At 37.4% G+C, this 25,385-nt stretch overlaps 1 protein-coding gene across 1 annotated transcript in view; it reads right to left on the reverse strand.

Moving 5' to 3' along the window:
* THADA (THADA armadillo repeat containing) overlaps positions 1-25,385 on the reverse strand; it is a 166,465-nt gene that overhangs the window by 43,002 nt on the left and 98,078 nt on the right. The window contains exons 29-31 of the mRNA XM_059835931.1: positions 19,823-19,938; positions 5,171-5,260; positions 1,530-1,534 (exon numbers count right to left, since the gene is read on the reverse strand). Coding sequence (XP_059691914.1) covers positions 1,530-1,534; positions 5,171-5,260; positions 19,823-19,938 — 211 coding nt within the window. The remainder of the gene's footprint in view (positions 1-1,529; positions 1,535-5,170; positions 5,261-19,822; positions 19,939-25,385) is intronic.

Consider the following 25,385-nt stretch of genomic DNA (forward strand, 5'->3'; position numbering starts at 1 on the left):
GAAAGAAGTACAATACAGAAAAAAAGTGGGCACAGCCTTCAAATGCTATTTAAAAGTCCTACAATCATATCATTCAGGCAAAACATTTAACAGATTCCTACTTAAAAACCAATTTGTGCTTTCATTGCAAAGCATCTAGAAGTTTGATAATGCATACTATTTCTACCAATACCTTTTATAACTTCTAATTAAAAGGACAAATATAACTTAAGAGAATGATATTGCAATATGTATTATCTAAAACACAGTATTTTGTCATATTTGAGAGCATAAAAAAAGGACAAAACCAGCTGACAGTTGTACGTAACTGCCCATGTTTCTGATCTCAAACACACACTTGTGATGCACATTATTTTTTGCAATTGTTTCTGTTGTTCACAAGCAGAATTTAAGACTCTTAACTAAGCTACATCTACAAAAGGTTTAGCTGTTTGGAAGACAGCAGGAAAATGGAAGTCTGTTTTTGCAAAACTCAAGGAAAGAATACATTAGTGAGAGCAGAATACTGGCTGCTCCATTTTGAGATCAAAACGATCTATTTCTGAACAGGATTAATTATGTAAATACTAAGTAAATGTTCCCACTGATGACAACAACAGTGGAGTTTGGTTAATCTCAAGAACTTTTATAAATTCTTCCACCTCAAATGTAGAAAGGAAAAACGCATGGTTAGACCTCAAGTGACAGCTTCTCCTAAATCACAGAATCATCCTATTTGACATCCTATTTAAATGTTTTCTCTTTCTCATCAAACTTGAATTTTGAAGACACTATACTCGATAATAGGCCAAACCAGCCAGGAGATTGACAACATATACAGAGGATAAAAGAACAACCAGGAAGGATTATCTTTAGCAAATTTTTCTTTCATTTTTTCTCTGACTTCTCTTCTATACCCCATTTCATTTATGTTGATGTACTTTACGGACACAACACATTTTATCGACAAGTGTCTTTTTTTTTTTTTTTTTAACACAACCCTGGATAAAATGCACTTTTATCAGTCAAGTAAATTTTAGCAAGTTGCATCCATTTTTCCCTTCATGAATTGATAAATTACTATCAGAAAACTGTTCTGAAAAGCCAGCAAGAAAGAAAATATGACCACTTTGTCTTGTGGCATTCTTCCTCTGTTACAGAGACGAAAAGCATCCCAGATCTGAGCTTTCACTGCAATGCACTGCTCTGGCTCCTCTGCTACCAGCACTGCAGGATCCCAGTAATGCTCTCATCTTACTGTTTAGCTTCAGACACCAATTTCCAGAAGACCTGAAAGCAGGAATATCTGTGATGGATCCTGTCAAACGTCCACATATTCAACTGAAGAATGTATCACAGCGTAGTCTGTCTGTACTCTGGTATTCTGTCTCTTGCAAAGCCCACCTGAACACATCAGAGTGCGTTCCTCAGACACACATGTGGATCCATAGCACTACAGCTTGAGAGACCTCTCCTTCTGACTCCCATTGATCAAGCCTTGTGAATTTACAAGTAATTATAAACACAGCTAAGGCTGGACATGTTCTCACCTGGACTCTGAGGCATTTTTCCCCTCCAAAGACCCCTACAAGTGTTATTTACCTCCTCCAACAATGTTTTAAGAATGAGGTTTGGGAACTTCCCTCTATTCCTACACCACCCACTTAGGTGCTAATTTACTTCTGGAGGAATGACTTCACTGCTTTTTAGCAGTGTACAAATGCCAGAAAATCCTCTGGAAGAGGACTGCGTTGTTCCACCCATTAGACTGGAAAGGCCCTGGACATTTGTGATTTCACATCAATAAAAACAGTTACTGTGGAGACAATATATCAAAGAGGTATGCAAGAACGAATTCACTGGATATTATTAATCATTATTAATACTGACAATAGACATTAGCTCAACAAATAATCCTAGATCTGGTAAGAACCTTTGTTTGCTCTCAATAAAGGCAAAAATAGTATTCGTATTTATAAATTTTAATATATAAATATATATTTAAATATATTCTTTTTTTTTTTAAAGAAAAGTCTTGATTCACCTTTTTCTGAGTTCCAACTGCAATTGGTAACTGAAAAAAAAATATTGTAAGTTTACATAGTCTTGGCGTTATGTATTGTCTCTGCGTATCAGAAGACCCTCAGGCACATCAGGAGCTGGAAAAAATGCTGTAGATTTTGCATATCAACTCAAGCAAAGAAAACTGTATTTTCCCAGTGACATGAATCAGGCAACACTTCCGTCCAAACCAGCAAATCAGAGTAACGATGGGGGGCGGTGGTGTTTTGTTTATTTTAAGATAAATAATCATCATTTGGCCAGGAATAAATTTTTAGCTGGACAAGATGCTTTTGGTATCCATTACTCCCTGCCTTCCTTATCCAACATTTTAAATTGTTTTGAATTTGTGAAGTAAATTCCCTAAGGGCTGTCCTGCACTTTAAGAGACAGATTTTATTAATTGAAGACAACAAATCACTTACAGAAAATAATCGTAATGTAGGAAAGGCCTAGGCCGGATTGTACTCTGAAAATCTCTTTGTAATTGTAGCCCCTTTAGACAGGCATAATCAATTAGAAGTGGTCTGATTTTAACCAGTTGCAGGCTCATTACATTGCATTCCCGTTTCTGTTGATGAAAATCAGTTTCAGCCCGTGGCCTGGAACTCATATACAGCACTTCCTGGGGCCTCTTAGATAAACACATCAAGAAACAGTTTTACTTGGATTTGTCCTTCACCCTTTATTCATTGAAACAACTTTACAAATCAAGATTAAAACAGAGAAAAATTGGCTTATAACCAGAGATACACATGTATGAGTAAGATATTTAATCTCAGAAAAGTATAAAGCTTCAGTTAATAATTATTCCTTACAGAACATTTAAATGTGAGTCTCAAAACATTCATTTTTAACTGCTGAGTTTAGTCTTTCTCTTACTGTGTCATGGGACACTCAGGTTCTATTTAATATAAACATATTACTCCTTCATTTCAGAAGGGCTTCTACCTGTGTTATATAACATTGTCCCTAATGTATCTTCAAGTTTTCAAAACCGTATTTCCAGTCTAAGTTTCTAGTCTCTGTAGAAATTGCTGCAATGTATCATTTTAAACCTATATAGGAATGAGACTTTTAAGCAAGACAATACTAATGAACTATCCCTGAGCAGAGAGAGCGAGCCTGCAAAAATAATTGCTTTCCTTCTACAGAAATTGTACCTTACAGCACCCCAGTTTGGAACAGTCCACAGGAGCTTTGAAAAATAAATGAATCCACTACACTCAGTAATCTAGCCACAGCATGGTGCAGTCCCTCAGGCTGAAAGGGCTATACACAAGTAAGGGGCATTAAAATAAAAAGATGGGAGTTTCCTGGTGTGGAGAGATCAATAAAAGCCTTTGCAAATGTTCAGCAATTGTTTAAAAACCAAAACAGACAAAAAGCCCGAAGAGAACTGAAATAGGAAAGCGACTGATAAAGGAAATGTAATGCCCACTAAGTAAACAAATGAGGATCCCTCACCTGGAATACTGGCCACTCCTTCATAAAAGAAAATACAAAAATAGAGTTGACGGATGGGTAATGAGAATAATCAGAAGCAGAGGGAAAAAAAGGTCATATGAAGAGAATACAGAAACACTAGGATGATTCATACTACAAAGGAGATGAACAGAGGTAGAGGATCATGATTTAAAAAGGTGTAAAAATTAATATTCCAAAGAGGAACTATCTTTATAAAAGGAGTACTCAAATGAAAAAGAAGGGTGATGAGCCCAAATACAGTTAAAGCGTTTTTTTGAGGGGTTGTTTTCATTTATTTTGTAGATGTAATACACAGCTAGACTTTTTAATGTATTGCAAAGGATGATCACCAAGGTCAATGGCGTATCAGGATTTAAAAAAGTTTATTTTGTATAAATAACAGAAATAAGTAAATACATATTGTAACATAAGAATTATTGATGGTAGATATCGCCTACCAAAAACAAACATTAAGGAGTCAGGAAAAAACTTACTGTGCTACAGGCATGCTATGTTGAAACTGTTTTATATAGGGTGGTTCGTTCCTCCCTACAAAGCATGCAGCCCTTACCTAGTCACAAACAGTGATCAGCACCCCACAGAACGAGACCTATGGTGCAACATCATCCAGTAATTTCCTCTACTGAACAGTACATCTTGACATCTGGGAGATCTGACCCATCTCCAAGAGTCCCTGATCACCCTAACTGTCTTCCTCTGGTATAGTGGAACACACCTGCCACATATTCTCTATATGTCTATGTTTCTGTTATAAGGCCTAGATTCTGCATCAACCTATCAGAAGTTCATTTCAGACATGTTCATCACCAACTCATTTTCCTGACAACTATCGCTCTTCATGGGTGTGTGGTATTGCCAGTGCTACCCAAAACTAAGCACCTATTTGAACTGTGCACTCATGAGAAACCACAAAAATAGCGATTATGGAATTAAAATGGAAGTACTTCTACCAAAGGTCTAAGCAAAAAAGCAAAAGGAATTGGTTTCAAAATGAAAAGTAGCCCCCAAAACAAGACTATCTGAAATAAAGAACAATTCCAATGACTCAAATGCAGCATTAAAATTAGTCATTAAGAATTTTAATGAAATTTAAAAACTACTATTTAATTGCCTTCCTGGACTGACAAGGTAATTTATTACTCATTTTTTCATATGAAATGAACAAAACAGGCCCACAAGGAAGCTAGTTACAGCTGACTGAAAGTTGCCTATGCACAAGTCACACTTGAAAGGGTATCCCTTCCTCCATACCTTTGTTTTCCTTATTGTTTACAGTATGTTTTGTATTGTTGCAAATAACACTCTGCATCATAAAAACCACTGATAGTTCTGACCGGTGGATCAGAAAAACATTTTGGAACACTGGAGGGGATCTATTTTGCTGTTACACAGTTCTAGGATTAGGAGTACTGCAAGATCATCACTTCAAGCTTTGACATGGAGCCGTACCTCATTCTTCTCATCACCAATCTAGCTCTACAGAAGGCAGAATAAAGGGCCCTTTTATACAAAGTGCTGAAGGACTCCAGCATTCAGTAGATACCATCAGTATGAGTAATATGTTATTGTTTCTCCAGATTCAACAGAGCTCAAAAATTTCCCCACAGATATTCCATCTGATTTATAGAGCAGTACATTTGACTCACCTTGCTTTTGAAACCTCCCCAGGTGAGTACTTAGCATCACAAGGACATCAAGATAGGCAGCTCTGGTCACCAAACACGGATTTGGCCTAGAAAAATCAAATTACTAAAGATTAAATCCTTATAACATCCACGCTCAGAAACAGCAGTGAAACATACCAGCTTGGTGTGTCTATTTGACTTAATTAATGAAGATCAACTACTGATCAAATTGAAGACTGCACATGCAAAATAATTAGGACGAGTTATCTAAGCTTCACTTCTGGTTCATCCTGAATGACGGTCTCCCTAGCAGAATGGCAACACCCTTCCTCCATCCATTCCACCAAACCACAGTTTACACATTTCATTATTGTTGGATGAATGAGCTTGCCCTGGCAACTAGTATGTCTTGGTTTTGTTTATAGATAATGTGTGTCATTAAATGCATTATCAAAAATAAGTCTTCAGGTCTTATTGCTACAGTTCATAAAAAGAAAATTCCCCATGAAAGGTGCCTACTACATCTTTTTAATGGCCATAGCTCTCCCACTGTTCTAAGGAAGACCACAGAGGCATGCATGTTTTTAAAGATTTTTTTTTTTTTCCAGACAAGAATATTGTGGATTTTATGCCTATAATGCACATTGGTAATAAGCTACTTTCTGCTCTACCCCTTCAAGTCACAAGTGATAGACATTTTCTCTCCAATTAGAAAAGTAAAATTAGGTTAACTACTTCATTTTTCTCTATATTTTTATCACTGTATGTTTCAGCTAGGAAAACTTTTTTTAAAATACAACTTAATATGTGAACAAACAGGAAATCCAGTCCAGAAATTATTCTGATGAGTCCAATGGGACTTGCACTAAAACAAAAACTTTCAGAATCAAGGAGCACAAGCTATGACTAATTCTGTTCAGTATTTCATTTTTATTTTATCTGGCACTTTCTTTGTATGCTTATCTTGATGCTTGAAACTCTTTCAAAAAAATGTTAATTAAAAATGTTCCAACAAACATTCTCAACTCTAACATCTTTAAAATTCAAGAAAAAAAAAAACTTTTTCAAATAAGATATGTGATCATGACATAAATATGCAAGGTCTGAGACTCCTGCATAGAAGTCTGGCAACTGTATCTGCCTATGGAGACTTAGTCTATGATCCTGTTAAAAAAGAAAATTTCTACTCGAAACACTGCTCTCACCTTCAGTAATAAACTCTATAATAAGCCTAAATTACTTATGCTTACTTTTATGCTCTACAGTATCAGACATCCATATAACACATAGCAGACTACATGCTACCAGGATTTCTCTTTGGAAAATATTTTTTTTTCTTTTGCATAAACAGAGACTTTATAGACACTCTCTTACTAGTGAATTAGTTATGAACCTCCCAAAACTTCTCCATGCTTGCTTCTTACCACTTGCCTTAAAGCACAAGAACTAAAAGCCTGCCTGCAGAGAAGATGCACATCAGTAAGAACTGATACCGTAAGCAGCCAAAGCAATTTCAATACGGCCTATTTTGAAAAGCTGTATTAGGAAGACTTAATTTCTGTCCACCCTGACTAAGCGAACCTCCCTCCTTAATCTTGGGCATCTAGTTGTTGCCGAAGTCGTTCTTCACAAATCTGTCTGAAAACACTACCAAGAAATACTCAGAGGATTAGGAGCTCAACCCACGAGAAAAGAGAGTGACAGATCAGTCAAAGCCTTAGAAGAAAAGGAAACCAAGAGGTCTCTCACAAGTACTCATAAAACTGATGAAAGCAGCCATGACAGATTTCAATTAAGCTGAGAAACATAATGGGCCTACTGCATTTCAGCTCCCTTGAAAAATGGAAGACTCACATATTACTCAGTCATTTCACTGGAAAGAAAATTTCCAATGTACAAACTATGCCTTGGGAAAAACACGGCTGACGCAACCTTTACTGAAGAAGTGACAACAGCAATAGTGATATGTTTTTTTATTCTGGTCCAGCTTTTAAACATTTACCACTTAACTTTGAGAATGCGCACATGTATGTTTTGATTTTGAAATTAGGCTTTTCTAGCATAAAACATGCCAAACGTTTGTTCTTGGCTGGCTCCATTGCTCTGGTGATGCTAGTGAATTCTCAGCTGTATGTGCCAGACGGACACAACAGGAAATTCAGTTTTCCAAAACCAAGAAATTTCAGTGTTCTTCAGACTGTAGCAGAAAGCTCAGTCTTGAAGACAATCAAACTGTGATTTGCGTAACAGACCTGACAGCCAAAAATCACATGCTGAACATTTCTAAATGATGCACTGCACAGTATTTAAGATGACCTGTTCGTGCAGAACTTCAACAATGAGAGTGGGAAGAGTACAAGATGTTTCTTTTTTAACACAGATACCCAAATAAAGTGGTGTTCTCATAAACAAGCTCTGAGGAAATCTGTCTCCAAACAAGAAAGTCACAGCAATAGCAAGGGTGGGAACTCCAGGCATCTGGAACAGCGTTCCTTTTTTTGTCCCAAACCCCCAAATTAGTTCATTTCCCTTCCAACCTGGATATTAATGGAAACAAATACATCATATGCTCACTCCAGATGATAAACTGTACATGACTCTGAAGAGGACGGAGCTAGAGATGGTTAGGACTCTCATATCTAAGGGTATGTCCACACAAAAAAATAGAAAATGGATACCAAAACAATATTCATGCTACTACACACCTATACTAATAGCAGGCTAGTGACATCAGCACAGAGATCCATACCTCATTAAAATAATGCTTTGTCTACATTAGCAAGTAGGTTGGTGTAACAACAGCAGATTTGTGAAGTCAAACAGCTGGTACCAAAGACCCAATGCTCACCCTACATACCATGCCCAAATGCATTAAAACATAATTTTCAGAAGTTCATCTTGTTGCTTTTTGTTTCTGTTTGGATACAGAGTTTATAGCCAACCTGCTCCAGGAATCTCACTGTACTTAGAAGCTTATCTCACAGTTTCTAGCACTCCTTCTTGGTGCCATACTTGGAGGTTGATTGTCCAGGTGGAAATAAAAATCAGCTCACAGACGACCACTGAGATAAATTTCACCACTCAGTTAAATTTCACTAACAGTGAATATTGCAGAATATTTCAAAACATCGGACTGAAAAGAGGTCAAAGGCTGTCTGCCCTGAGAAACATAAAAAGCAAGCATCGTCACAGACTTGACCTGCCAGCCAGAGAAGATGACACCTGCAACCTTCAGAAGCACAGGCAGGGATGGAAAGGATTACTGTTTAGAAAGAAAAAGGCCCAGAAGAAACGCGTTTCTAATTTAATCAAGGAGAATGAAACAATGACAGGAGGAGCTGCTGTGTCCCTACTAGATTGTCACAAAACTCCATAGAAGATACAAGGTGACTGAAAGAACACAAGTCAAAAAAGTTAAAGGGACGAAGGTTTTAAAGGGTCTACAGATATTTTTTTTTTACTGCCCAAAGCTCCAGCCTAACAGCATCTTCAGTATGGGGAAAAAAATGTGTCTTTTTTTAACTGTTATTTTAGGTAGGCATAGCTGAACAATAGACAAATCTGAAAACACAGGTGCCAGTTTCCATACTATTAATTTTGACACATTATAGCAGATTTCTGGATTAGATCCTGAAAATAAAGTCTTCCAAACCTAGCCAATTTCTTATCATTAATGCTGAATAAGTCACTGGGGATAGGGTAGTCAGACTTTGTAATTTCATTTCCAATTCTGGTATGTGAATATAAAAATCAGAAAAGAGTTGAAGTCACTGGCATGAGGAAATCTTTTGTTAGCCATTGGAGTCCAGGGGTTTTTTTTAAGAGAAAAAGGTTAATGGAACTAAATAATCCTTTTAAATCTCAGGCTGCTGTTCAAATGCCTGTGAAGAGGCCCAGGTTAAGCACTTACAGAATATTATATGACCACAGTAACAATAAGTTATTTGTTTTCAACAAGGAACTGCCTGGTAGGTGAATCAGGAAGCATACTCTTCAGGAGATATTCCCTCTCTGTAGATGTAAATCAGACTGGGCAAGTTCAGAAGCTCCACATGCAATGCTGCGTTTTGCTCCAGCTGGCTTTGGCTACCTACAGTAGCACAGGGACAGCTTTGATTTCTGTTCTGCCTTTACCGCCTTTAAGTACCACTAACTGCAGCTTAGGTCTGCATAACATGAAATCAATCCTAGATTTGCACAGTTTTGAGCTCTGCAAATATTTTTTAAAAGTTTGATTCACCTTTTATAGTTAAGTCATGCTGAATTTAAGGTAGTCATTGGTTCGCTTATTTTGGATGGCAGGTCCAATGCAAACCAAACTGGCATTTATTGAAGAAATCAGCAATATGTGGTCACAGACCTCCTGTGTACCCTGCTCACACACACAGTTTCAACTCTATCAGGAACATACGGCTTGAATTTTAGAAATTCAGTTTCTCTTGTATTACTGTTTATTTTAAAGAAGATCAACATTAATGAATTACAGAGCAAATTACCTCCTCTTCCAAGGGAAACAACAAGGAGCAAAGAACATGGAAAACTCACACTATTTGGCCTCAATTCTGTCAGAACACTGGGAAAAAGATTTAAACAAACTAAATATACAACCTCTTGCTCCTCTAACCACTAAGGTCTGCAGAGGCCCTTAAACGTCATTTCTACTCATTACAGGACACCATTTATAACCGCTCAGATTTCTATATATAAACGAGGATGCCAACACACCTTTATGTAGGGCAAGCACCGAAGAATTTTGATGCACAACTTCTGCAGATTCTCATTCTTTTCTCAAACACCCAATTTGCAATGACAGTAAGTCAGATGACTTAAAAACATGATAACTATTTTCTCCTGGATCACTCCTCTTTTTCCAAAAGAGCATCATCTCACTTAGAGATCAACAACAATAACAGTAAAATTAATATACTGCATTTGTTACATAAAAAGATAGATACAAGTCACTGATTTTGAAATCAAAGTTGTTTGTGTTAATGTTTATAACATTAGGTTTTGGTTATCCTAGTCAATAGAAATTCAGTGTTATCCAAAGAGGTAGTTTATTTTGCTCATATTTTTCCTCATTAAGAAACAGATGTTGCAAAATTATTAGCAGAACAAGCACTATAAATACTCAGCAACTTACGGTATTTACTAAACATCTAACAACATAAAAACCAAAGCATATTTGCTCAAACTCTCAATGAGCCCTTAACAAATTTCAAATGCAACCTGCCAATCAATGTCTATTAAATAAAAACCCGTAACATCTCTCTCGTGAATTAGTTTAGCTGTAGGTATCTTAGTGTAGTTACCTATCTTAGGGATATCTAAAAAAAAAACTTTTGTAAAAGGTCTCAGAAAAGCTCTGTGTTTTGCAGTCTCCAAGGTCTTAGGAGAGTCTGAAAGATTTCAAATCTTTCAGCCAGTGCTGCTTTATGAATGCAAGCTAATCTCATTAGTCAAACTGGAATATAACTTCATTAAATAATGAACAAAACAGAATTTCCTCCTAATAACATGTAACAAGTACATCAGTTTTGGTTACAGTAAAACAATACATAACTACACAGGGTGTCAGCCAACATTTTTTCCGAGTACAGTGTTTAAATGACTGTTAGCTACTTCTAATCTACACACTCAAATTGGTTACTCTCAGCCTCAATCTTTAAAAATGGATGACAAGATTTGGCTCATAAAACAAGCTAATGTATAACTCCAGTCAGAATTATACAACTTACAAAGCTTCCTACAAATCCTTGTATTTTGTCCAAAAAGTTCATGACACTCTTAAGCATCAGGGTAGAGAAACCAGTGCTGGCAAGATTACAAGGGCAACTCTTCCAAAGGCCAATTCATAGCTGCCTTGAGAACAAGAAGAGAATCGTCCTTATGACTTGTGCGACTGTTTCCACTTCAATTTCCAAAGTGATCCATTATTTAAATGAACTGCCTACTCCTTCTCTGGTCTTTAATGAAAAAGTCACTCTTACTGTAATGCTGTATGTTTCTGGAGCCTTTGGAAAGGCTGAAAAAGCCTAAAATTCCTGGAAGGAAGACCTTTTCACAGGATTAAACTTAGCAATAGTATTTTAGGAAGAGCCCCGTATTAAAAGAAAAAGAAAACCTGTAATAGCTAAATACCACCCTATTCTTCTGTTTAAATATTATTGTCAAAAAAACCCCTCAGCAACACCTATTAAATTTTGTATTTTAGCTGGCAGAAAATAAATCAGCCTGCTGGTGTTGAATTTAAACCCCAAACTCTCCTACTTTCTTTCCACCAATATTATGGATAGTTTTTGCTTCCAACAGATAAATCAAATTGGTTTCTTAAACTTCTAGCTAATACACAGGATGGTATTGCAAAAGCCTTTGCACAAATTCTTGTATTTCTGAACTTCTAAAGTTCAGTATTTCTGACCTTTAAAAACATTTCTGATGAGTCAACATTTTACATAACAATGGAGGCTGGAATTTCACCTTTAGCTCTGGCATAAATGCAGGGAAGAATTTGGATTAAGTCCAACATGTCTTAACGCCAAGCTGGTACTTGGGGATGAGGTCTACACAACTTCCTATTCTGAGTTTCCCAGTCTGCCTTTGTCTTCAATAATCTCAGCTCTTCAGGCTGGCACACTGGCAACTAAATTTTAGCTTTACAGTGTACCTTTCCCTCCCTATCAACTTCCAGCCTAGTCCTTCCTAAAGAATGGCAAATCTCTGTAGAGTATTTTTTCTTCTGGTGGCCAGATTCTTCTGATACATGACCTGCAATTTTATCAGCTAGAATATCTTCTAAACCCACCAAGAAGTACATCTTCTGTGATGTTTTAGTCTCAATACAGTCAACTCTACATAATCCTTAGGGGGCTATCCACAGGGGTTTTTATCCTTGAAGGGTTGCTGATGAACCAGGCCAAGCTGGCCTTGTACTGACCACATTTTACCTGCAGAGAGATCTGGAAAATGATCGTTTGTCACTCATGGAAGTGACAAAGCTTATGAAAATCCTACCTATACATACAAGGAGCAGCTGCTTAAAAGATTAAATCTCCCATTGTTTTGGTTATTAGCTTTCAAATCCTGCAGTATTCTAAAGACTGAGGTTTTGGGGGGTATATTTGTTTAGAAGGCAGCCTACATATTTTAATCTATTTTCTCTCACAGCCCACATCTGTAGCACTGAATCAACATGCACTGCCTTCCTCTCGTCTTCTTGAGGAGACATTAATAATGGATTTAATTATTAAACTTTGTCCGTAGCATTTTTAACCATGTAATACAAAACCAGCACATCAGCGAGTATCACAGCCGACAGACCCACATTTAATGGAAAGCATTTAAAAAAAAAAAAAAAATGAAGCCTACACTACCAAGTAATCCTTGCCGAGTTCCTGGAAGCGCAGGAACACACTCATAGAAATACAAACATCTAGAAACAGCGCAGCTGCTTGCCTACTTGGTGCTGTTGAGATCTTCTCGGAGTAATTATCATGTGCACAGTCCCCTTGACTTGCCCATTCTCTAAGACCAGCTCATCCTGCATTAAAGCAGGCATTTTCCCCAAAGGGAAAGTTGCTGGTCTGGTGATTTAAGTTCTTCTACCACCACCAAAGCCAGACTATTATGTTGCTGTTAGTTTCCCTGGAAAAGGCAGAGGATTCATTGCTTCAAAAAGAAACTACACAAATTATTTTTTCATTGTGATACCACCAAGAACATCCTGAGTTTCAGCTACTTAGAAAAATTAATTTGTGCTCTGGCTGTCCTTGGTGAATGATACTAAAAGGTTGTGTTTTGTTGGTGTTGTTTTTAGCATACTGGATTGATAAAGTAATCCCGTCTGTTCTCTTTTTTATTCTCTTAATGAGAACGGCATATGATCCCTTAGAAGCATCCTAAAAAACTTAGAAGTCAGATTAATCCCATGTGCAAATTTAATGAATTTTACACAATTAACATCACATTAATAGGTTTTCATCTATAAAGAGGCAAGCTACTAAAACTCTTTCGTTTATTTATTGGAAAGTGTTTTCAGATATGACTGCGGATATACGTCCTGTAATTGTACATGGTTTGTGCCTACTCTGAATGTTGCACTGGTGGAGGGAACACACCTTAAACAACCTTATTCAATTCTTAATATTCCCTGAATATTTGTATTTAATTTAGGAGTACACCTATGAACCAGAGTCAACAAATGTTTTATCTTATGCAAAGTACATCTTAAACTTCAGTCTGAAGTTTAAACATCTCTACTGATACCCAAAGTAAGTGTTCCAAAACAAGCAATCACTGCCTAAATAAAGAATTTGTAGCTGCGTTAAGGATACTGTTATCAAAACTGGTGAAAGAGTGGACTTGGAGCAGCACAGAAACCTGAATTAGCCTGCTAAAAGCACATAAGATTTAAATCAATGCCTCCAAGAATACATTTATGAACAATGATGTAACTGTTATGACTCTGCTCTCAAAAGCAAAGACTAACCAGGCTAAATTAGGCTCATGGGTCAGAAAGTGCAGATTAATAAATTACCACTGTGCACCTGATGTGCAGTAACTGTTCATACTGGTATGCTTTGCTTTCAGCTGGAACAGGACAACAAAAATTTCTCTTGATGTTCTGTGTGTGTAAGAGCACACGCATGAATTATTGCTCCAGCCCAGCTGACAGAAAGTAACTTTTTAATTTGAAACCAAGTAAATAGGACTTCCACAGAGCCAAGCTCAGTCATTAAAACTATTTTCAATTTTTGAACACGGCTGTATAATGCATACAGACATAATTAACAGATTATTAACAGATTAATAATTAACAGATAATTAACTGCACTGCTCAATGTGTAGGTTTTAAAGACAGAAATGAAAAAGTTAGAAAACAGGAGGATGCCAAAGGCAGACATGGCCTTGGAAGGACTAGAAGGTTCGTCTTGATGTAGTGGAAGAGGAAGAAGCAAGGGACTTATCTGAAGAGAAAGACCACTCTGCCAAGGAGGATGATCTTACCTTCTCCTTATTTGTTGCCTTCTTGCTCTTTTGAAAGTACAAAAAGCCCCTTCCAGGTCCCAAATAATATCCCCCTTCCAAAAATCAGACAGAAGTTGCTTGCAAAGCTGCAGAGAATCATGGGCATCTTGCACCTATATCTAGATACACCTGCACACGCCCCTGGAAACCTCCACACAGCCACTGTAAAGAGCACAAAACACTGTTTTGTCTTTTAATAGCCTCCTCACTAGAAATTACCTCTCTCTCTCCTAAGGGGCAATGAGAAGAATAAGGGCCTATTTAGGTTACATTCTTCGAGCCACAAAGTCCTGAAACCACAGCGAGACCACATCCTTGCTTTCCACACAAATGGCTCAAATGCACCTTGCATGAAGTTCCTTCTAGGAAGGACCTAAGACTGGTTGTCTGCCTGTTGTCACTCACATAACACTGCCAAAAGTGGAGGGGGAAAGAGGACATTACAGGCTTGATGGAGTGCCACGGCCATCAACTTGGCAAGTTAAGATACTCTGTAGTGTTATAAAATGCCTGTGAGATATCCCTCATTCAGAGCAGTTATAGCTGGATCATCCTAGAGTCAGCCTGAAGAAAACTGAGCAGCAAGTATCTCAGTGGACAGTGAATCTGATTTTGAGCCCAAGCCTGGAATAACTTTGTTGTGTGAGCTTGAATCTTGTGCCTCTACCTACATCAGGACCCACCTGTATTTTTAACAGTCCCATCCATAAAGCAGAGCGCTAAGCAGCGGCACCGCAGAGCACAGGATATATGGGTTATAAAGCTAAGCGCACACTCCACAGGCGGTCCATTCCAGACGAACTAGTTACTCTTTGCAAAATGCAAAGCCAGTTGGTTTTTTACAAGGCTATTCCACACAAGTTAGTTTCAAGAAAGCAGCCTTCTTACAAGTAAACTTTCCCAGTGCAGACAAGTTCTCAGCTAAGAATGACACACAGCTAGAGGTTAGCAGAATGTATTATTTGACTTCTGGCAGAACCTCAAAGTCTTTTCCCCCTTCTGTGGGCTCCAGTAAGAAGGAAGGCAACAAAAAAAAAATTCAAACTAAAAGCACTGGAAGACAGCATCCTACAGCAAAGCTGTGCAATGACATGATTTCACAAATTTTCCAATAGCAATACTTTGCCATGCCAAAGGCTACAAATGAAACAAGACAGATATTTCCAGGACTTCTGTATAACAAATTACCAGCTCCAAAGGCTTCTCTTTTATCTTTCTATATTTATGAAGCAGGCGGCTAACGTAGAGGTAGTCTTGTAACTACTTGGTATGCAGTTGAGCTAAAAACTACTTTTTTTTTTTTTAAATTCATGTGAAAGAGCTTTGAACTCTTTCAAAAGCTTACCTTGATACATTGATTATTTTTTTGAAGCTTTCACCAGACTAATTTCCATCACTTCATTCCATCACCTCAGTTCTCCAACAAAGCAGATTTTATGTATTTTTTAATTTCTGTTCTTCTCAAACACCCTGCATCTCCCATAATTGCAAAGAATACAATAAACTAACACTGGTGGGAGGGGGGAGGGAAGCAATAACATTACTAAACCACTTTAGACTAACAAACAAGCATATTCTAAAACAAAATAAAAACACCAAATGAAGTATAAACCTGCAAGTAAAGTGAAAAGTTTCAAACATCACCTTGAGAAGTGGAAGGAAGGCAGGTCTCATTCACCAAAACATCAAAAATGGAAATACTACTTTTGAATACTCAAAGACATTATTATTTTGAAGATGTAAAAAAAAAAAAGGAAGGTGGAAGAAAGATTGTTTTTTTCTTCTGATATTTTAATATATGCTACAGACCAGAAAAAGCAACCATGTCCCATTAACATCAGAAGCCTGTCCAGCTGAAAAAGTGAATGTTTTATGAAATTCCTTTTTGGGGAATGTGAGCCATTATCTTATTCTCTAAAGCAAAATCAGGTGGGGGAGGGAGAAGAGATGATTATATTACAGGGAACGCGCAATAGTTTCTTGAGCTATTCTACACCAATACGTTCTGGCCCTGAAAAGGTAAAACAAAAAAAACAAAACCCAAACAAACAAAAAACCCCACCCAGTTCGCAAACAGCTGAAGAATGATAATCTTTCCTCCAGATATACATACATGACAACTGAGCCTCATTTTTAAGAACTACTTATGCAATCCAAAATTTTGTAATTCAGGTTTCTCAGAGAAGTTTGTCCCATAATACAAAGGAACTATACAGTTGAAAGAACACCAGCAAGAACTTTACAGAACTAGCACAGAAATGTGAATGAAGACTGATGTTTGGAAATAATTCCCCATTTCCCCAAATTCACAAACCACTTTTCTGTTATTTTAACTTTTTTTACCCATTTAAGTTTAATAGTGAGTGCTTCTAATACCCTCTTTTCAAACAATCACTGCACTACAGTATCAGTAACATGTGAAGTCATCTCCTTATGAGAAAGGCAGAAGAAATAGATGGAGATTCATTAATTTTTCTCTGTGGTACTCACTCTCTTTGCCTGAATAGTAAGAAGGTAAGAATGACTGCACATGGACCAAGGGTCCAACCAGCCAACAACCTGTCTGACAGTGACCAGCAGCAGATGCGTACCAGGAAGGGTAACAACAGGGCACGAATGAAATGCTGGCTTCCTGATATGCTCTCCCAACATCCAGAAACCTGCACAGACGGACTTACTGCGTTTCACAACTCAGTTGCCAAACAACCTTCCAAAACTCCTTTAAAACAAGAAAAAGAGAAAACAACAACAACGAAAACCCCCAAACGCACCAGTCATCACAGAACAGTTGTTCAGCTCCACACAGCCAAATATAAATGGTAAAGCTGCACACTGAATGTGGGAGACTAAAACCAGCAGAAAATACCATCTATTTCAATGTCTTTGTTTGTTTGGGTTGTTTGTTGGGGTATTTTTGTTTGTTTGATTTGTTTTTAAATCACACCACTCTTAACACATTTATCTCAAGCAGAAGGTTAAGAGGCAAGCAAATTTGTTCAGCTTTAGCATTTATTATAGAGTTAAGTTTAAAACATACTTGGAAGTAAATTTGGTTACCAAACATTTAATGGATATTTTACCTGCTTTGTTTAGATTTAAAAAAAAAAAAAAGAAAAAAAAAGAAAAAAAAAGAAAAAAAAGAAAAAAGAAAGAAAAAAGGAAAAAAAGGAAAAAGAAAAAAAAGAAAAAAAAAAGAAAACACACCTTAGCTCAAAGTGTGCCTACGGACATATGGCTGTATGGGCTCAGAGAGAATGATAAAGTACATTGGAAATTTGCAAAGAGTTTCTGCCTGTAGAAAAACCAATACCTTAATTTAGTGTTGCAAATCTCTATGCTCGTAATATAAAATTTTACTATCAGGGGAGAAAGACATCTAAAAAAACTTTATGTATAGCATTAACTGCATAATTGAGAATGCATGAATATGAAAAGAAGGTTACAACAAACTGACAAAATGAAATTGTGTTACTAAGAGAGGGTTAATATTAGCACTTACAGCTGTGGCTTTTTACAGGCAAGTGAAAGAGATGATACCTCTCTTCAGGCAAATGCCTATACCAGGTACCAGGATGTCTTAGAGACAGCCTGAAAACATTTCCTTTCTGCAGATAATACCAAAAAAAAAAGTCAGCACTAATATGACTAATGTATTAAAAAGGCCAGTTCTAAAAAATACTTTGAAAACATAGAATTTATTTAAAATTTGTAATGAACAGAGCCTGGCGCTTACCTATTTGCTGCAGGAGAAAGAGGTTTGAATTATTTAGCACTAGTATCTTTCTACTGAATTTGGTCTCCGGTGTTTGGTTTTTTCCTTTATAACAGTATCAATGGATTTAATTTAATTAAGTAAATTACCATTCTCATTTAAACACTGAACAGTGCTTATGCTGAGCCAAGTCAAAAGGTCCACCAAATCCACCATGATGTCTCCCACTGGGGCAGAGATCAGATACACACCAAAGGGAAGCATGAGAACAGTGACACTTGCCAAAACCTCTCTCTCAACCTTCAAGGTTGCTGAAGAATTTCTTGAGACAACTGTGGTATCTACATACTTAGTAATCTCACTGGGCTTTTCTTCCACGACTCTCTTCAATCATTTGTTATAAGTTCAGATAGGTTTAAAACCAACAGTATGTTGTATCATGAAGTTCCATAGCTAAACTAAAATTACATCAAAAACGTCATTATTTTGTTTCTTTTAGATCTGCCACTTTGCATTGCAAAGGATACTAATTTCCCATCCCCTTTCCATGCGATTCATAGCATTAAAATTTTTTTCCGTGTCATCCCTCCATTGTCCCTTTTCCAAGCTAAAAAAAAAAAAAAAAAAATCGCAGCCTGTTTAGTCATTCCCCATATCTAGAAATTATTCTACACTTATTGTCAGTCTTTTTACTGCTCCTCATTTCTACTCTGTCTTCTTCGGGATTTACATGATATTTAAATATACAATGCAGATTAATCCACAAACATATGTGTGTTTTCTGTTTTGTTCTGCAGTCTTTTTATGATATTTGCTCCCTCCCCTCTTGGGCTCTACTAAGAAAGAGTCAGAGTGATTTTTTTCAAACAAAAAATCTGTTCAGTAGACCACTCTTTCCCCAAGTAAAGTCCAGACTGCTTTATTCATGTGCATAATTTCACAATTATTTACACCAAGTTTTACCTGCTATATCATCATTCTCACTCTCTCAGGAGACACCTCAAAGATGAACTGTATCTTGATTACCCCAACTCAGTTAACACTGGCAGAAGAATTCCTCAAGCCACTAGTAACCCCCTTCTCCAAATCACTTATGATTTTGCTTTTGATGATCACAAAGCAACATAGGTGTTATCAGAGATCCACACTAGACTACATTGGTGACCTCCCTCCACTGTGCAAACTGTACTCTGGAATATTTTACCCAGTTATTTATCTACGCCAAGGACTTGTACTCTCTGTCCACAACTGATTCCTTTAAAGTTTTTGGTGGGAATTTTCAAAAGCAATTGATGAGATCAAGAGATTTAAAAGAAAACAAAACAAAAAAAGCAAAGAAAAAAAGTTTCTGGATTGCAGTATGTAGGTCATCTGAAGATCCTTTTACAGAAATCTAAGGAAAACATTTCCAAAATTATCTTGATTGTTTGTAGGCAGCTAAATACTTTTAATAGCTTCAACAATTGCTATGATATTTTTCTACCACTTTTTTGTTAAGGTCAAAGTCAGAGAAAAATAGTAACATAAAAACCTCATATATGTGGCATATTTCTCTTAGCCCAGAAGCAACATTCATCCCTTCCTCAGAAAGGCTACTTCTGTAGGCATTTTCATTTGCCCTTTTTTTTTTTTTTAAAAATGACTGGACTATAAAATTTAGCTGAGAATGAACTAAGAGATGACTGAAAAACAGTAATGCACACAGGTAAAGTATACGTATGTTTTTTCACCCCTTACTTTTTGGAAAAAAAATAATCTTGATTAAAAAAACAGCAAGCCAATAAGGCATCCAAATTTTATATGTTTCTACAGAAATAAGTCTGTCCACCTAGCCAAAATAAAAAATAATTTAAAAAAACCCCATCAGCCAAGCCTTCCATATGTTAGTAACCTGTATGTATAAACATATATATCTTGTGTTTTATCTTACCTTTTAGCCAACCACAGTTTGGTTCCTACACAGGTAATGATGTCACCCAGTCCCTGCTGAAAGTCCGAACTAAGGAGCTGTTTTGATTCTAAGTATGACTGCAGCAAGTGAAAAACCTAAATTAAAAAAAAAAAAAAAAATCAAAAAATTGAAACTAGAGATTGTAGCTACTGCTTTGCCTCCAAACAACCAGAAGATGAAAACAACCACCTGCAAAATGAGCAACTATTACTCAAGGGAACACATGTATTCATTTGGCATAACAATAGATGGAATCCTTAAATTGCCTATTCTTTAAAGTTGACTTTTCACAGTAATTGAACAACAAAATATAGAAAATGCTGGAAGATGTCAACCTCTGTGAAGTGAGCAGAGGACAGCTTGATGAACACCACTCCTACTAGCCCTTGCCAACTTAAGCATCCCTCTACTTCCAACCATTCTGCGGTGCCATCGGCTCCCCAGCCCAGCACAACTGTCCATGGAGCATGCTGGCAGCTTGGCCCACTGGATGGAGCGGGGCTGGTTGCATCGTACAAGTACAACCAAGAAGACAGGGAAGTGTCTTTAAAATCCACACACTGAGCACAAAGCTTTTTAAAGGCAGTAGAATTATCATCTACAACCATTCTTAAATGCTGACAGAAAAGTATCTTTATTTCTGCTCCTGAGATCCTTCATTCAGGGCTCTGGTCAAACACAGTTGGCAGTTGGGTTTCAAAGAGTAGTGAGATGCTCACACCCTTCCCTTCCAAGAACAGAGAAGACTGAGCTCTTGCACAGGGGCCGTGCACCGACAGCGCTATCTCTTCCAGAGCCTCACATAAAAGCCTAGTAGACACGTCCTAGCTACCATGAAGGAAAGAATTCAACGTACCAAAATAGAAAGCATGACCTGCAGCTTTCTGGTCAGACAGTTACCAAAGCAAATAGTGTCTGTTCTTAGAGACCTTCCTTTCCTATTTAAAAACAGGTTTTCCAAGTAGTATTGAATATATAGAAAAGCGTTAAGAAAAAATGGAATTAAAAAAGTATAGTCGTCTAGACCATAAGCGTGAAAAGGAAATACTGGATAATATATGAAAGCTGATACCAACTGCATAGTGGAGAGGGACTCTCCAAGCCCAGCTCCTGTAGTACCCATCCTCTCTGCATGTGGAAGAGGTTGCATGACACACACTTCGGACACAAGTGATGATGCTCATATCACCCCGCTTAGTTTTTACCTTTCCCATTCACATGCAAGTGAACAGGCAACACCTAAGTGAGTTAATTTCTAAATGGAAAAACATGGAGATACGTGGTGCAGTACTGAAGTCTAATGGGAATGATCTTGCTCGTGTTAAGGAGTTTTGTATACATGTGCAATTTGGAAGCTGGAATAGGAGGAACAGGGTGCTAACTCTCCCTCTTTCTTTAACTTGCCTTACAGCCTCCAAATTTGAAATCCTGTTTGCCTACACAGGTAAGTTACATAGACAGACATGACAGGGTTTCTATGCAAACTGAAAAAGTACATCCCCCATTACATACTGAAACTGGCAATGTGCAGAATTTAGGAAGCTTTAGAGGTGTTGTCAGACCATTCCTGAAAATATATACATGAGCATTTTATATGGCCACACTCTTAACGTGTGAGAGTATTAGCACTTCATACTTGCAAAGTGACAATTTTATGACTAATGGATCAAGCTGGGGCCTTCACTTCACTTTGGGAAAAGAAAAACCTTTATATCCAGATTTTTACATCTCAGATCTTGGTTTCCCGCATTCCAGATGTCACTTGCTCCCGGGGTTATATTTTTGTTGTTTGTTTGCTTGTTTTGGAAACACAAGCACTGCCGCATAGCATTAACTTGACACAATTTCATCTCGGTTATTTTTTGTGAAATCATTCAAGTGGTAAAACAGCTGCAGTGGTTTCAAGTAAGCACAGAAACAGAACAGAAGAGATGTCAAGAGACTATCTAATCCATACAAACACTGAGGCAGGGTCTAAACATTCTCCAATGAAACAAATGCCTGACCGTCCTAATCCTGAAAGCAGCCAAGAAAGCAGATTCCAAAATATTTGTATGCAACCTCTTCTAGTGTTTCACCCTCTGAATCCAAGCTCTTGAGGTAAGGTGTTCCTCTCCACTCCCACCCCTGCCCTCATGGTAAACAACTGTTCTGGGGACACCATTCAGTCAGTCCAGATTTTTTCCTAGACAGGTACTTAGTTAAACACAAAGATCCCACTGGGGCCCCTTTGACAGGAACAATGAAATAAACTCTCGTCTCCCTGTGTTAACAGGTGGTCTGTAGGCAAGAGACATCCTGGAAAAGAGAGCTGTCGTCTTGCCTTTCTTTTTTTAAAATCTTCTGAAGTCCTCTGTACTGAATATTATTTTGTTGATGGCAGACCATCTTTCTAAGATGGCTTTTCCAAGATCTTTTTGAATTTTGATCTTTTTCTACAAAGCGCTTTGGAGAAGTGCAAGCTTGCAAACATCTGAGAGCGGCACCAGAGATCTCCAGTTTGAATCTTCTTCTTTTACCTGTTCTTGCCTGTGCAACTGTCTGATTATTAAAATGGTTTGCATAAGTACCTACTCAAATTAACCTTCTTCATGAAAACCAATGTACAAAGTCGCCACTACTACTAGTTTCTCTGTATTTTTTGTGGATTGCTCTTAATCTCTGTTAACTAATGGATACTATAAAGGAAAATAATGTGTATGTAGAAGCTTATTGCCTTTTATATCCTCTGCTAATTGAAAATCATTTGGTGCCTTAACCTTTCTGATTTTATTCTTCTGTGCTTGTATTCATTGCCAGGAACAAGAAAGGATTTACCTCTAAGCAAATAATATAAAATCTGCTTCACAATTATGAAGGGGCTATCATATTTTTTCCTAGAAGCTTAAATTAATTTAATCTCTTCAGCTTTGAAAACAACTCCCAAAGTGCCTCTCTCCTAAATACACAGGAAACCTAAGTAGTTTGATAGTTCAAGCAAAAGGCCTTGTGAGAGGGAGAACTGTGCATACGAAGTAGGTCAAATTTGTGGATTTAAATTAGTCCAGGTAGGAAATTTAGTACTGAAAATGCAATCAAAACTCCTCTGCAATTCAGTCTCTATATGAATCATACCCTTTCAATACTATTCAGATGGTAAAAATCAGAGGACATGAACCATATATAAGCAGTAGAATTAGAAGGTGCAACTCACATAAGAGTTTGTTTGATTCACTCTCAAAAAATGCTGCCATTCAAAGACAATGTTCAACTACTACAGTTTACCCTGTTCCAACTTTTGACATATGCAAAATACCGATTTTCTCATTATTTCAGTGCAAACCCTCTATCATTTATTCAGGTCCCCTCACCAAATTTTAGAAACCTAGAAAGCCTTCCCCACAAAGAAATTATTTTTTTTCAGCATAAGATTTTACAATGCCTAAACTAAATTTGAAATGGTAATTAATGTCTGCATTTTTTATTCAAAGCCTTATTTTATGTAAGCTAAGACTGGAGGCAACCAAACAAGCAATCTGTAAAAGATAATCTCAGTAATTCTTCACTCCCATCATGTGTGACATGTCATCATTTTGCTTAGAGTAATATTGCTGTAGCTTCCATGGTCTAAGGCTACAAGCCAGGCAGTGTTTGCATGGGGAGGTAGCAAGCTTTATGACACTGTTTGATATAGATAATAAAATAGACAGGCTTTCCAGCACATGGCTCTCCAAGTTCAAAATACTACTCAATTTTAAATCCTCTGCTAAATTCCTCACTTACACATAAATGCAATGAGGTAATGGTGTTCCTTTTGTATGTGGGATTGGTTTTTTTATTACACTAAGGCAATATATTAATGATTTTTTCTTTTTTAAAGGTAGTTTTACAAAAGATTTGACCATCTGTAGAGGAAGGTTTATGAAGACTTACAGGATGAGAGTGATTATCTTTAAATTTGACATGAACTAAACACCAAGAAAGCAGCCTGAAGGCATCTTTGAGATGTTGGGAATCTTTTTAATAGGACTGAAGATACAACACCCACAGTATTGCCTGTAGTTCTGTGGAACCCCGCATTAAAGATCGTGAGTTGGTGGATGCTTAAAATCCTTTTCTTTCCCCAAGCAGGCTGTTCAGGAGTCAGGCTAATATACCCGCAGGACTGTACAGACTGCCCATCAACCTAGGCAAGAGTTGTTAAAACAGTGCAAGCCATGGGAAGTCCAGATACTTGGATACATACTGGGGAACGGTGTCCAACGATTGACCATTCTGAGACCCTTTGGTCCATGAGGTTCTACTGACTCTGAGCCAGCATATGCTAACCTGCTGCAGGTAAAACCACCAGCATGGGAGGACTTCCCAGTGGAGAATAACACAGAGGGGAAAAAAAAAAGGCACCAAGGCAGCTCAGGTATGGCACTATATCCTAATTAGCAAAACCCAAGGACCCAGCATGCCAATGAATGGAAGCCACGTTCTGCTCTCCAGCCGTTCCCAACTTCCAGTACCTTCCCTCCCTTCCTCGGCATCCTTGTTCTTCAGCTGTAGAAGCCTCAAGAAAAGGGGAAAAAGCAGAAGAGGGCAGGGAAGAGAAGAGGCAAAAAAAGGAAACAGACAGCTTGGTTCCCTGCTGTTAAATCAGCACACACATCTTTCTGTCCTATTCACATCCATCCCCCACCAAACAGCGTGCTTTCAGATGCAACACTGAGAGCGTTCTGTGTCTCCCTGTCATAACATGAGAAAGTTGAGTGTTTTCTTTGTACCCAAGCAGACCTTAAGACATAACATCTGCTATTTTCCATGTGTTCGTTTTGGATGATCAAGTAAAAAAAAAACCGCACATTACTTTTTCTAAAAAATAAATACTTAAATGATCAGGTATCAGCTAAGTCAAAAATATAAATCATGAGAAGCAGGAAGAGACATTTTTCTCCCCCACATCAACTTTGATTTGATATGATATGAAGCTGATTATTATCTTTAGAAGCTCTCATATTAGCTCAAACTGCTGTATTCAAGCTGTGAAATATACTATTAGAATAATGAAGCAATGCAACAATGGATGAAAACTTGTATAAAACACAAAACTTAGCAAGTGCCTTTAGCTTATTTTTTGATGCCAAGAGTTCTCCTGAATACATACAGAGCCACTGCAAATATAACAGAGCCTTTTAATAGCCATAAAGTTAATCTATTGTGACACACTTTCTAGCTAACAAATTAAAATTAGCCTTTTGTAGCATTAGCGTTAATTTTACAGGATGATCTAAGGTTTCTGAAATTTACAATAAACTTCTAACTTCAGACATGAAATAATGATTAGGTGGGTATTTGGTGTGCATGCACACATTCGTATTTAAAAGAAAACACAGTCTTCAACATGTTGCTGCACAAAGTGCCTTTTTTAAACAATGAGATTTTTCAAAAACATGTTGAAGGTTATATAATGCACACTTCTCAGTGAAGTAGCGAAGTTAAACTTTTCTCCCCTTAAGCTGACCCGAAGCAATAAAAACTTCTGCATGCATGCCCTCAGCTATGTTTGGATGAAATG

This window comes from Gavia stellata, chromosome 2, assembly GCF_030936135.1.
Source record: "Gavia stellata isolate bGavSte3 chromosome 2, bGavSte3.hap2, whole genome shotgun sequence".
In the NCBI taxonomy this organism is placed as follows: Eukaryota; Metazoa; Chordata; class Aves; order Gaviiformes; family Gaviidae; genus Gavia; species Gavia stellata.